Source organism: Trichomycterus rosablanca, chromosome 10 (genome assembly GCF_030014385.1).
Source record: "Trichomycterus rosablanca isolate fTriRos1 chromosome 10, fTriRos1.hap1, whole genome shotgun sequence".
NCBI lineage: Eukaryota > Metazoa > Chordata > Actinopteri > Siluriformes > Trichomycteridae > Trichomycterus > Trichomycterus rosablanca.
The window spans coordinates 31,499,959-31,515,437 of NC_085997.1; the positions used below are offsets into that span (position 1 = coordinate 31,499,959).

Below are 15,479 nucleotides of genomic sequence, written 5' to 3' on the forward strand. Positions count from 1 at the left end.
AGATGACCAACTCAAACAGCAGCAATAGATGAGCGATCGTCTCTGACTTTACATCTACAAAGTGGACCAACTAGGTAGGAGTGTCTAATAGAGTGGACAGTTAGTGGACACGGTATTTAAAAACTCCAGCAGCGCTGCTGTGTCTGATCCACTTGTACCAGCACAACACACACTAACACACCACCACCATGTCAGTGTCACTGCAGTGCTGAGAATGATCCACCACCTAAATAATACCTGCTCTGTGGTGGTCCTGTAGCGGTCCTGACCATTGAAGAATAGCGTGAAAGGGGGCTAACGAAGCATGTAGAGAAACAGATGAACTACAGTCGGTACCTATATGGTAAGTGGAGCTGATAAAATGGACAGTGAGTGTAGAAACAAGGAGGTGGTTTTAATGTTATGGCTGATCGGTGTATATTTATAACTATAACTATAAAAATATCTTGATTTCTATATTTATACTTATATATCTGTATATATTGTTTATAAGAATAGATACACTACTGCTTCTATTATCATTAATGTACCAGATGCACAATTTGCACATACATACATTTTAGCCACACATATGTGCGATTAATAAACCCACATCAGATCATCACAAGCTCTGGATTTAGTCCACTCCCATGCTCCTCTCTCCCCCCTGAGTAATTTATGTTCTCGGTATGTGCTTATTCATCATTTCCAAAACTCCTCTGCTGAAAAGCCCACAGGCCTTCAGCAGCTCTGATCTGATCACGATTGCTCTGCTGGAAAAGCTTTGCAACGAATCAAATTTAAATGTCCAAGCTCTTTCCTTAGAAAACTTCTTCTTGCTCACAAAGTAGTCAGGCAGGCTTCTGTCTATTTCTGGGCAACATTTCAGAGCTATTTCTGGGCTTCATTGTGAACGTGGTATGTAATTTTGAGCAATGCTGCTTATCTGTGAAAAGACAACCCCTTTCTTTGTAGTTTACTCTTTAGTTTAAAAGGTTTATTAATTTTACATATACTGCTAGGTTAAAGCATATGTACCACAAACTGGGGATAAATAGTCAAAAAACAACATAATGTGTGATAGTAAGGTGTTAGGTCAGGTCAAGCCACCAGTGTAGAGCATGTTCAGTGTTGCATGTCCCAGTTCTATTTTATATGACTTTATGGTATGGTACATTTTTAAATCAGTGGGCTCACATTTAGTGGTTGTTTCTATGGCCAAGTGCCTGTACTGTAAGTACCCTGCTAAATTTGGTTAACTTCCTTGGCCATTGACCAAGCAGACCAGAGTAGGTTCTATAGATTGAGTGAGATACAGAGGGGATAATTAACTGGTCAGACTGTGACTGCAGTGAGATAATACAAGTAGCATATTTAAAACCCAACTGCAGTAGATTTTATTTAGACTTACACAGTGCTACATGACAAACTGCAGCATGGCAAACTGAAAATTGTCCTCACCTTCAGTAAAATCTTCTGGATTTGGATGCGTAACATGTACGGTTGGGTACCTTGTAAAGAAAAGTGACTTAAGTCTCAGGGCAGTTGTAACGGTTAAGGTACTAGACTAGTAATTGAAAGGTTGCTGGTTCAAGCCCCACCACTGCCAGGTTGCTGCTGTTGGGCCCTTGAGCAAGGCCCTTAACCCTCAATTGCTTAGACAATATACTGTCACAGTACTGTAAGTCACTTTGGATAAAAGCATCTGCTAAATGCTGAAAATTTAAATGTAAATGTACATGGTATTGTACTGAGCAAATGAAGCTTCTCAGTGTTTTTATAGTGGACTGCAGTAAGGCCAGTCTAGTACCTGCACTCACTTATTACACAGCTGCAATATTGTAATGTGCAAAAAGACGTCACCTTGAATGCAGCTTGACGTTTGAAGTTTCCATAAAATGAGAAAGATTTAAAGGAATGACTTATTAGACCACAATACTAATGTTCACTGTGCGTCAGTCCATTTCTGTTAAGCATGTGGTGATATCAAAGCAAAAGCATGCCGGCTTTTAATTTACTGCTGTTTGACATTTACATTTACATTTTAGGCATTTAGCAGACGCCTTGATCCAAAGCGACTTACATTAATGTGACAGTATACAGTCTGAGCAATTCAGGGTTAAGGGCCTTGCTCAAGGGCCCAACAGTGGCAACCTGGCAGTGGTGGGGTTTGAACCGGTGACCTTCTGATTACTAGTCCAGCACCTTAACCGCTAGGCTACAACTAGGGATCAAACGTCACCAGTATATAGTAAGGGTTTTTGGCCTTGACTTTTTACTTTATTTTCTACATCTTTTAAATCGCTCTTTAGAAAGTGAAATACTCATAATCCTGTTCCAGCTTAAGATCCAGCGTTTCTACAGTTAAGGGTCATATATAAGTGTAGATTTCATGAATATTTTGCAAAGCGTTCTTTGGCAATGTGAACATTTGTAGTCAGCGTTCCTAGAAGCAAATTCGTGAGCGAGCGTTGACCTTTGGCACGTATGTCCTCATTTTTATTCTGTTTGAACGTTCTCAATTTGATCAGTCCTCATAGGCTGTTGCATAAACACTTCTGTCTTGTTGTGTCAGACACGACAATTTTAGGCTGCATTCTTCAAGTCTGTTTGAAGTTCAAGCTTTAATAAACTGTAAATGTTTTCGGTCTGAAAGATAACCCACATTAATCACACATTCTCCCTCAGGCCTCTGGAAAATCAGCCTTTTAACACATCCACTTTTCCACTTGTTTGGTTTAATCTCAAAACAGATCATCTTCTGAAAGGTAGAAGGAACTTTCTGTAGCAGTTTAAAGCATTTGTAATCAGCTGCATTAAAACAGTCATGGATTAAAATGAAAGATTAGGATACAACAAAGTTCCATGTAGCAACATTAAAAAGTAAAGCACTTTTTATAATGCTGCATGTTTGCTTTGAGAACCCAAGTATGCAGCATAACGTTCAGATATCTGCCTCTATAGGATAAAATGACAGATGTGTACATCTGGAATAGTCATTGAGCAAATCATGTATTTAGTTAACAGTAAATCAGAAGCCGGTGATGAAAAAAGCAGACCTGAGTGTTGAAGATTTTGGGCGTATGGGGAGGGGGAGCAGGCCGGACACAAGCCTCAGCTGATCCCATAGTTCCTGCGATTGTGAGGACGCAGTACACTCTGTTCGGCATTCAGCTCCTCAAAGGAAATTTCCCCTTATTCTGGTTTTAAACAGGAAGCTGTACTGGAGGCACTTAATTTTTAAGAAGGAATTTGAGTGTTGACTCAAACAGAGATGTTGTTTTAAGCTAAAGAGTTCAAAAAGTTCAACGTACCGTGTTTGAAATTTAAGTCTTGTTAATATTATACTTGTTGTAGTTGTAGAGAGAGACTCATTTTTTGTATGCCATGTTGTGCAATGCGGCTTGTATTTGGAATGAGTCCTGATTAGACTTTAATCACATACATTTACACTTGTAGTTAGATAAAACACCAGACTAAATATACATTCAGCTCATTGCACTTGACCGCTAGCTTTGTTTTGTAACTGGTTTAGTGAAAACTATGCTCTCCCCAGCAAAGAATGATTGTAGGGCATTTTTATTTTTATTATGGAACATTGCTATGATGCTATGATGTATTTAAAATAAATGATCTTGGTTTGGCTGTCTAAAATGTTTCTTTAACCAGTTTTTGAATAGTATCAGCAGTCAGATTTAAACATTTTTATGCAGATATGTTCTATCTAGATTTAATTCTGATGCTGAAAACACATAACGACAAGCAGTAGGTATGTCATGATCTGAAAGATTGGCATTGGTATTACACAGGTGGCATAGTACTGACAACTCCATGCAGGTCTCATACATGCACACTGATCAGCCATAATGTTAAAACCACCTCCTTGTTTCTACACTCACAGTCCATTTTATCAGCTACACTTACCATATAGAAGCACTTCACTGACTGTAGTCCATCTATTTTTCTACATACTTTTTTAGCCTGCTTTCACCCTGTTCTTCATTGGTCAGGACCACCACAGAGCAGGTATTATTTAGGTGGTGGATCACTGCAGTTACACTAACATGGTGGTGGTGTGTTAGTGTGTGTTGTGCTGGTATGAGTGGATCAGACACAGCAGCGCTGCTGGAGTTTTTAAATACCGTGTCCACTCACTGTCCACTCTATTAGACACTCCTACCTAGTTGGTCCACCTTGTAGATGTAAAGTCAGAGACGATCGCTTGTCTGTTGCTGCTGTTTGAGTTGGTCATCTTCTAGACCTTCATCAGAGGTCACATGACACTGCCCATGTGGTGCTGTTGGCTGGATATTTTTGGTTGATGGACTAATCTCAGTCCAGCAGTGACAGTGAGGTGTTTAAAAACTCATACCAGCACAACACACACTAACACACCACCACCATGTCAGTGTCACTGCAGTGCTGAGAATAATCCACCACATAAATAATACCTAATCTGTAGTGGTCCTGTGGGGGTCCTGACCATTGAAGAACAGCATGAAAGGGGGCTAACAAAGCCTGCAGAGAAACAGATGGACTACAGTCAGTAATTGTAGAACTACAAAGTGCTTCTATATGGTAAGTGGAGCTGATAAAATGGACAATGTGTGTAGAAACAAGAAGGTGGTTTTAATGTTATGGCTAATCGGTGTATAGTTTATACAACTGTTTTTGCTGGTGACATAGTACAAACATCAGTTCACACTGTTAGCATAGTTACTTAAATGGAAACTGACTTTGAGCTTACAAATGTCTCCCATATTTAAACATACTCTTCTCTTTTACCTATTTACCTTTGTTCTCACAGGGTTTCAGCAGATTTGTGTTCTTAGACTGTTGTGTACTGGTACTAGAGTAAGGAAATGTTCACAGATGAAGCAGTCCTGTTAGTGGCTGTGGATAACAGTGTTTAATAAATGCTGTACATGTAAATGTAATGTAGTGCAGACATCTGTTTTGGCTAGTAATGAAGAATGGACTAGTGGAAGTTAGGGCTGGACGATATGGCTAAAATTTATATCACGATATAACTCCTAATTTCGGTCGATACGATATAATTCCGATATCGATATGAATAATAAAACTGCCAAAAACACCAAAATTGGATGGCTGTACCTGCAAACCTCTTTTCTGGTTTCTGGCAAGAAATACAAGCTGAATAAACCACTGAATTAGTCCTTCATCTCTTATCAGCTATTTCGTCTGCTTCTTTTTCAACTGTAGACAGTGTTTCATAGGGGTGGCCAGACTGAGACCATTGCTCACACAGGGGTGGCACAGAAACTGTCTGATACCTTATTTTTTGTATGTGGCTAGTGGCTGTTGATTTAGTAGTGTTTTGGTCACTTACTCGTTTACCTATGGCAGTGAGTGCCATGTAGAATTACATCAAGCCTAGCATAATAAGATATTTATTTTTTCTCATTTTCCCTGTGAAAAACTAAAATATAGCCTATAACCTTAACAGAATTTCAAAGATATTCCTTTGCAATACTTGATCATTTGACTGCAAACTTGTGTGTACTGATGAGACTCTTTTGAACCCCAGAACATGCCAGTGTGAATGCATGGAAAACAAATTTTAATTTTCTTTCAAGAATATGACACATTCTGACCAACACTATTAAGCCAAATCAGCATTGAAAATAGACTTTACTTTTAACAGCCTTCTGCAATGCTGGGGCTTCTTAAAACTGAATATTCTATTTTCAATAGAAGTGTTATTTAACTGCTATTAAATTGTTTTTCCGTAATGACGTAATGTATATCGATCGAATTTTTTAAAAATCATATCACCGTTATTGAAACATTTTCTATCGCGATATATATCGATATCGAATTATTGTCCAGCACTAGTGGAAGTAAAGTGTGTTATGGCCATTTATCAATTATAATCTAGCATAGATAGTAAAATTAAGCAAACAACGTTCCATAATATCTCCTAAAATAAAGTAAGTTTACACAGTCCACTCAAGCTGCAGCACTGGCTTGTTTAGGTAAAGTTCTATAAACTGTTCACACATTCTGTTTACGTTAAATTGTACATTTACTGTAATGCTGCATATTAAGTTGAATTCTGTGGGCTGAACTTTTTTGTTCATGTTTCTAAATTTGAAAAAGCTTTTTTAATGTTTGATTTTGAATAGTAAAATGTAGCTGTATTAAAAAAAGCTGAGCTGATGTTTTCCTTTATGTTCCATACTGTGAGCTGCAGCACATCCTGCCAATTTTGGGTCGGTTTTCTTTGTTTCCAGAGCTTGATGGGATGTGAGTATTGTTTTGAAAAATGGAAAGTAATTATCTAATTGGTGTTGGCAGATATAAAAGCACTGGAAGTACTTATTAAGATACTGGGTTAGGCTTTAAAAAGGATTACTAGTTGTATTTTTTGTTGTTTATCAGTGAGACAAATGCAGTTTTACAGGAAGGGGTACCTTTGTGTTTTACTAAGTGTGGACCCTCCTCAATTATCAGTTCATTAGCAATAGTTTATAAACACAAAAGCATGTGAAACAACCAGTCCAGCCCCGACTCGATGAAAAGCACCCACACTACCTGCTGTGCCACACTTTGAAACAGTGACTGCATTTTGTGGTCGCTTTGGCTCTTTGGATTATTTCTGGGGATGTAACGATACACTACCCACGATGCGATACGACTCACGATACTGGGTTCACGATACGATTTTTTTAAACAAAATGAAATTGAAGACAAATTATGACAAAGTTTCCTTTTATTATTTCTCTTTAAAAAAATAAAATACTGTATTTGTGCTTATCTTTTATTTATCTAAATAATGAATGCCCTTTCATTTCTGAGGTAGGTACAAACTGTGCCAAATAATGCTTATTGTGTAAAAAAAACTGAAATGAAATTTAAAAACAAATCCAACATTATATAAATAAATGAATAATACAAATAAAGAAAGTATCCTCACATTAATAAATCTGGCTGGAAAACCCCCTACCTGGCAACTTTGTGAAGTGCCGTCAACCAGGAGAGATGAATAGCACCAATGCCCTCTGCTGTTTAAAGTAAAAATCGATTAATCTTAAATGAATAATCGATTCGAATCGTGGCACCTGTGCACCGATTTTTAGCTGTCTTGTGGTGCATCGTTACATCCCTAATTATTTTGGGTGGAAAACAAGTCACCTTTCCTGTCAAAGCCTCCAGAGCCTGTAAGATCTTTGTTGGACTGACTATAAATAAGCATGGATGATGACTCCAAAGTCTTGGACAGTGTAATTTTACATTATGTTAAGATATTTATCATGATGTAGAGTCAGATCTGGAAAAACTGAACTGCAGTAACACAACAGATCTGCTGCACTTGTTGTTTAAAGCTCTAATATTGTTGTGTTATTTTGCAGTCTTAAACGGCTCTGAATTAAATGTATCTTTACATAGTCCAGTTTACATGGCTGATTTGAACTACTTTTTAATAATAGGTGGCACTCTGGCTCGGTGGGTAGCACTGTCGCCTCACAGCAAGAAGGTCCTGGATTCGATTCCCAGGTGGAGTGGTCCGGGTCCTTTCTGTGTGGAGTTTGCATGTTCTTCTCGTGTCTGTGTGGGTTTCCACCGGGAGCTACGGTTTTCAGTCCTAAGACATGCAAGTGAGGTGAATTGGAGATACTAAATTGTCCGTTACTGTTTGACATTAAACTTGAACTGATGAATCTTGTGTAACCAGTAACTACCGTTTCTGTCATGAATGTAACCAAGTGTGTAAAACATGATCTTAAAATCCTAATAAAATAAGGTAAAATTTAATCCCAAGTACCTGATGTACCTAACGCAGATCTTTATATAGAATATAGACATTGTTTTATAAGCAGACTGTCTTCCTTGTTGGTGTGTGAAATGATACCACCTTTTTACATTTGGGTATTATATGTTAGTGACTTTGTTCTCGCTCTACATGAGACAGCAGCCTGGCCCAGGCGTTACTCCAAAAAGTCTTTTGAGTTTTATCAGGATTTGGTTGCAGCCTTTCAGTCAATTTCTTTGCTTCTCTTTGTTAATTGAAAGCAGCTGTCCTTCTCTGTCACAAGGTTACTATAGTTCAGTTCAGCCAGTGTGAGACACTGTTTCTGTGTGGTGCTCGGTACAGTCAGCGCGGTTCTAAAACCTTAAACACAGTTCTTCAACGTTAACTTTGGCAAAAAGGTTCATCTCAGTATAGTGCTGCTTCAGGGCCTCATTATTTTTTTCATCTGTTCATGTTTTTAGGAGCAGAAAATGCAGTAAAATACCAAAGAATCACAATAGATACCCAAAAAAATAAAAATCTAGACCCACTTGTGTCTGTATCAGGCAGGGAGAGAAGTCGGCTTTGAGCGTTAAGCTAAGGCTGACTGAAATATTTAAGAGGAAATAAACCACTAATGTCTAAAATGTCATGTTTTTATCTGAATGTTTGCTAACTAGGGAACAAAAATTCTGTGCAGTTTTATGTGATTTATTTCTAGCAGTTTAAAACACAATCCATCTGTTCCTGTCAGATATTAATTGTTCTCATGGCAGAGAAACGTTTTCTGGTTTCAATACATCAAGTCTTGAATGATATAATGGAAAAAATGGGTTTTAGATTAAATCATTTTGATTCAGACTGAGTTTTATTGTTTGTGAACAACCAGTAGCAGACTGAATTTCACTTAGAACCACTCAAATGTGTCTAAAACCACAACCCCCATATACACTGATCAGCCATAACATTAAAACCACCTCCTTGTTTCTACACTCACTGTTTTATCAGCTCCATTTACTATATAGAAGCACTTTGTAGTTCTACAATTACTGACTGTAGTCCATCTGTTTTTCTGCATACTTTTTTAGCCTGCTTTTACCCTGTTCTTCAATGGTCAGGACCCCCACAGGACCACTACAGAGCAGGTATTATTTAGGTGGTGGATCATTCTCAGCACTGCAGTGACAATAACATGGTGGTGGTGTGTTAGTGTGTGTTTTGCTGGTATGAGTGGATCAGACACAGCAGCGTTGCAGCGTCTACTCACTGTCCACTCTATTTGACATGTAAAGTCAGAGACGATCGCTCATCTATTGCTGCTGTTTGAGTTGGTCATCTACTAGACCTTCATCAGTGGTCACAGGACGCTGCCCACAGGGTGCTGTTGACTGGATATTTTTGGTTGGTGGACTATTCTCAGTCCAGCAGTGACAGTGTGAGGTGTTTAAAAACTCCATCAGCGCTGCTGTATCTGATCCACTCAAACCAGCACAACACACAATAACACACCACCACCATGTCAGTGTCACTGCAGTGCTGTGGGGGTCCTGACCATTGAAGAACAGGGTGAAAGCAGGCTAACAAAGCATGCAGAGAAACAGACGTCTACAGTCAGTAATTGTATAACTACAAAGTGCTTCTATATGGTAAGTGGAGCTGATAAAATGGACACTGAGTGTAGAAACAAGGAGGTGGTTTTAATGTTATGGCTGATCAGTGTAAAATATAGTGTGTGTAATCAGTACATTACCAATATGTCATTAGTGTACTGTGTTGTATGTGGTTTGAGATGCAGCCCACGTGAAGATCAGCACACATTCCTGGTAAGTCATTTGTTACAGTAAAACATTTAGTTTGCTTGTAAATAAAAACATGTCTTGTAGAGGGAAAAACTAATAAATGACCAAACAGAAAGAAATATCACTGATATAAAAAGAGAAGCTCTAGCCGGACATTACTTGTATATATGGTTGCCAGGTCTCTGGAGACTAACCCCTCTCTGGTAACAGCTTACTAGATTTGGTCTGGACACTTTTACTGTAAGTCTACATTAGGGCTGGGCGATTTTCATGATTAATTCGGTTAATTCGAATGAACGTTTTCACCCGATGTTAGAAATGTGACAATCGCGATTGTTTACATACTTTATATTTTAATTAAAATACCAACATGTCACGAGGCAGAAACTGAGCAGACGCTCGCGGAATATAAATCAAGGAAAGTTTAATATCAAAAAGGCAAAAACAGTGTACAAAATCAGTGAAAACTAAAACAGTAAACGGAAGACAACACGGTATACACGGTAACGGTTAGATTCAGTAATAACTAACGCAAACATGATCGGCAAAACAAAACACAAACACAAGAGTTTAATGAAGATTCACTGAATCAAACACAGCTGAAATGAATCAAAACTCCGGAGCCGATGAGCGCGATCAGGATTGGCTGACCGGGGACATGTGATAGTCACGTGACAGTCCGTGGGAGCATGGGAATTGTAGTCTATATTGTTAGAAGCAGATCTTAAGACCTCCATCCACCCCCCAGTCACAAGAGGACAAAATCAAAGCTGAGCTGAGTGATTACTTGATGCCCCCCCCCAGTGTAGATACTGATACAGACTCACTTATATAGAGGAAACAGTAAACAGGCTCGTGTTCCTTTTAAGAAACCTGTAAAGAACTTATATGGTTTTGCACTTTTCTTAATGTAAGAAGGTTCTGCTGCACATTATTTAAAGTGAGTTGTTTGTGAGTTATTCTTATAAAGGATATAGCTAATTAAGATTTCTATTTAGTTTTAATTATTATTAATTATTGTTATACAGTTATTGTTATAAAGTTTGAGTTCCTTGAAAGGATAATTATCGGTGCTGTTTTCAATTGCATTATACAACAACAAAAAAATCGAAATCTTAATCGAGAATCGGTAATCATTTTAAAATAATCGAGATTTTTTTTTTTTGGGCAAAATCGCCCAGCCCTAGTCTACATCATGTTTAGGTTCAGGATAAAAAATGAAGTAAAGTAAAGCAACGAACACCCTTTTCCTGTTTAGGTCTGTAGAAATCTGGCAACATACTTGTGAAGCCGAGGGACCAGCTGTAAATTTCAAGTTAGGAATGCTCACATGCAATCAGCAAAAAACAATCTCAGTGACACGAGGGTGAAAATTGCTACCAGTGTAACTGAAGGCTCCTTGTTTCTGTCCTCATGTGGATGACTTGTGGTGTTGGCAAACTTTGATGTGCTAATAACAGGAGTGTGATGTGATGGTCACGTGGCTTCATGGTTTTGAGGGACAAGGTTATATTACTCAAGCATATGGTAAAAATGACCTCAAAAGCTATAAAATAAAGTTTGCAGTTCTACTCACATTATTCTATTTAACATATTACTCTGACATAATTGTTTATTAAGTTTTATACAATATATTTATCTTTAAAATGTTGCTTGAGAAACTTGAGAAAATCAGCATGCTGAGAGAGAGGACTGATGACTGATGAGTAAATGAGTTTAGTTTTGCGGTACTTTATTTCTATACAAAAAAGACAGACACTCATTTTCTTGAGGCTTTTGGTGACTGTGGCAAAAACCTGAATAAATTTGCACTCCTCACTGTACAGCAAGTGGATTAAACAGTGATAGAACCATTATAATCCATCATACTCACGTTTAATGTCCTTAAAATTCTCCCATTCAGCCGACCGCCTACAGGGGCTATAAAACTTTTAATGCTCCTATGTTAATATACATGATCAATATAATATATTTATAATACTTGCAGTGCATATATCCACTCCAAATTTACACAAGTAGGGTGCTTGGGCGGCGCAGCGGTTTAATGCACCAGCACACAAGTCTTCGATGATTGTTTGAACTCACAAGTTCAAATCTCAGCAGAGTCACCGACCTGGCCAGGCGTCCACACAAACACAGTTGAGGGAGGAAAGGTCGGCCGGGGTCTCCTCCTGCTGCTCCTGCAATATGCAAACTCTGGGACTGGTCTGGGCACATGCTTGAGTTGGTAGGGGGGCGTGTCACATGGAGCTTGATCTGGGGGGGTTTTGCAAGCGGCAGAAGATTCACATTCAGGAATTGGAATTGATGGGTCATGATGTAAACAGGGGGAAATATGTCATGACAAATTTGTTAAATAATAAATTAATATCTGTTATAATGTCAGTACATTATCAGAGCAGGACATCTACAGTGAGAAGACTGAGTACACTTCTAAATTGCTTGCTGTTAACTTCGTAGTTACCAAGAGTTACTTTATATGGAACTTTTTATTTGCTTATTTCTGCATAAGTAAGGTTTTTTATTTTTTTATATACTGTATTATGTATTTAATTTGACTTGCTGGTAAGCCAATATGCTGACACTCATCAGGTTTACTTATCATTAGTTTTCTGACTAATTGTGGGAAGCTTTGCTGATGTATTATTTATAATAATTGTATGCAGGGTGTTGATTAGTTGTGTGTGAACCAAGCATGTGTGTATGGGAGGTGCTAATCTTGCTCGGGCCAAAGCCCTCTATTAGTTTACTATTAATAGCAGCTAAGCATCTGTACAGACCAGCATTACAAGGCCAGTAGTGGAATGTTGAAACTCTCTGGGAAAGTCGAGCGTGCCAGCTGTTCGCCTTGGAGCTGCTGCCTTGTCTGTCCTTTGCCCCAAATATCTGATGCTACTTTGTTGTCCTTTTCTGTCTATGACTGTATTAAATAAAAACACCTAAATAAAAATTATTATATTTATACAGCTTAAATAAAAGGTGAATACCTGTGTCTGTTAAACATATACTGACTGAATGCCCTAGATCAGGGGTGTCAAACTCGCGGGCCAGATCCGGCCCCCCACGTCATTTTATGTGGCCCGCGAGAGCTTGAACGACTGTACGATTGTTGTTTTGGTTCGAGTCGTTACAGAGACGGGCTTATAATTTAATGGGAGTCCTGCGCCTTTAAGTGCAACTGGCGACATCGTAGTCATGGCAACTAACTTTGACCTTCGCTGAGTAGCCATGTGACTTTTACTGCAAAAGAACGCGAAGTAACGTAAACAATAATAAATAAATACAGATAATTATCTTGCAATATAATACCAAAGCATCGTCTGTAAGTAGTGGTGTTTATATTCTTAGCTGTTTGTAAATGTTTAGTGAGTATATCACAGCGTTTTAGTTACAAAGTTACCATAATTAAATACAATTGTTACTGTTACTATAGCAATTAGTATCTTTACACTAAATGCTAACTCGTTAGCGCTATTTTACGTTTGGTTAAATCTCATATTGTACCAGATGTAACACTTGACTACAGCTGTGTGCTTTTACTGTATTAAGTTCTTTATTGTTTTTATTGATTGTATTTTTACTTCATTTTGATGCACACAGTGTATCACACAGCTGGGAAGCAAGTAAACCAACTGTATTCTGAAGAGAGCTGTCTGTCTGTCTGTCTGTCTGTCTGTCTGTCTGTCTGTCTGTCTGTCTGTCTGTCTAGCTGAGAAAGGGGGATAAACTATTAGTGAGGACAGAATGATTGTCTTAAAAATACACTGTAAAATCCTAAACAAACTGCATCTTTCAAAATGCATGCTGATTTTGTGACCTGCAAAATGACACATCCCGCCAGTAGATGATGTTACACATATTTACACATGATCCCAAAATGTACAAGAAGATAAATAAGAAAATTAAGCATAAGGAGGAAATTTAATGAAAGTGAAAACAAGTTTGTTCTTCAGGAAGAGAAACCGGTGCGTCTCTTGTGTTATGAGGCCGTGTCTGTGGTAAAGTAGGACAATATAAATGCAGAATTCAGCCTCCAAGAAAAACAACAGACTGCAATCACAGCAGGATACGTTACAATTGGCCCTTTGAGGGCCACAATAATGCTGATGTGGCCCTCGGTGAAAATGAGTTTGACACCCCTGCCCTAAATACTTACAGGAACGACAATCTATAGCAATACCTAAGACTATGAGAGAAAAATGTAACCAAGCCAAAATAGAAACAATCCTCAATTAAACATAAATAAATAAAAAAAGAATGTATTTAAAAAAAAACAACATACTATAACAACACTTGACGAGGGCTATAGACTGATATGAAAATTACTTACCCTTCCTGCTGTTAATATAACCATTGTGTAAGCATGGCATAAAACATTTAAATAAATAAATAAAAGGTCTCACTTTAATCAGCTTTTAATAATAAAACACAATTTGTAGGCTAGTTTTATTGTTGTATCAACTGAATGTGCTAAATAGATTTGTATGCATATTTTTTATATTAATTAATTTTTTTGTCCAGTCGTCCCCAATTAAAGCACCAATCTCTCTCTCTCTCTTGCCACCCCCACCTGTGAGCGAGGAGGGTCATGGCCATGGTTGTCACATGCCCCCTCTGACATGCGTGCAGTCACTGATTGCTTCTGTTTGCAGAGAGCAGTACTGCCTACATTTACATTTACATTTTCAGCATTTAGCAGATTACACAATGAGCAATTGAGGGTTAAGGGTTAAGGGCCTTGCTCAGGGACCCAACAGTGGCAACTTGGTGGTGGCGGGGCTTGAACCGGCATCCTTCTGTTTACTAGTCCAGTACCTTAACCACTGAGCTATCACTGGCCGCTCACATCCACGATTTATGTAGAGCTACCTGTGATTGATCGCGTCCGCATGTGGGCACCTTTGCTTTGACCAGTGTCCTCCTTTCTTACGGACACACAGTCAATTGTGTGTCCATGTAGGTGCCCGACCAGCTGAAAGCACAAATGGGATTTAAACTCGAGATCCCAGCGTGGTTGGCTAGCATGTTAGACCTCTGTCTGTATTATTAATCTTCTTGTTTAATGTTCTAGATGACCAGCGAACCATTACTGATTTTATCACTTACTGAAATCTCTCTTTCTCTGCTTTTCTTTTACAGAGCCGAGAAAACAGAAGTCCTCAGCGATGACCTCTTACAGGTGACTGCATTTATCAGTGTTTTTACACATGATCTGAGTCTGTGGAACAGGACTGTCATCAGTCATGTTTTTAACAGGATAGACTGACTCACCACAGACTCTAACTCACTTCACTTTACTTTCAATCCTTCATTAGTTTCCATTAAAGGATGGAAACCCAGTGAGTCACTCAGTTGCAGCAGGTAAAGTCAGTGCTGCTAGGTGCGCACATTCCAAACACAAACACACTTCTCACCACATGGAACAAACAGGTTCTGATCACTAACATGTGATGTCATTGACCAGTTAAACAGGGTGGAGCAAAAGCTGTCTCATACTTTTTGGATTGTGTCATTCTTAAAAAATGATGGAATACTAGTGAGATCAGTGCTGAGAAAATGATTCCAAAAGTGTAATGTACATACCCTGTTTGCAGAAAAGTTGGGACATTTGAGTACAGTAAAGGCAAGAATGTGGGATTTGTACTTTTTAATAGTTTATAATCAGGGATACTAATTGTTGCAGTTTTGCAAGTAGTATTTTTGCCCATATGAGACTCATGCTCAACAGTACAATCTCATGCTCAACAGTCATCGTTGTCTGATTATCCTATTCATGATGCATCATTTTAAATAGGAGACAGATCTGGGCTGCAGGCAGGCCAGTCAAGCACACCTACCTGTATCTACAAAGCTATTCTAGCACATACTATTATCTTGCTGAAATTCCTGGGAAAAAGACATTGCCTTGATGGCAGCTTGTCTCTAAAATGTTTAAAAGTCTCTGTATA

General features: G+C 38.4%; 1 protein-coding gene across 2 annotated transcripts in view; it reads left to right on the top strand.

Moving 5' to 3' along the window:
* arhgap17a (Rho GTPase activating protein 17a) overlaps window positions 1-15,479 on the top strand; it is a 43,651-nt gene that overhangs the window by 1,233 nt on the left and 26,939 nt on the right. For both annotated transcript variants that reach the window (XM_063003159.1, XM_063003160.1), the window contains exon 2: window positions 14,671-14,710. In XM_063003159.1, the coding sequence (XP_062859229.1) occupies window positions 14,671-14,710 (40 nt within the window). The remainder of the gene's footprint in view (window positions 1-14,670; window positions 14,711-15,479) is intronic.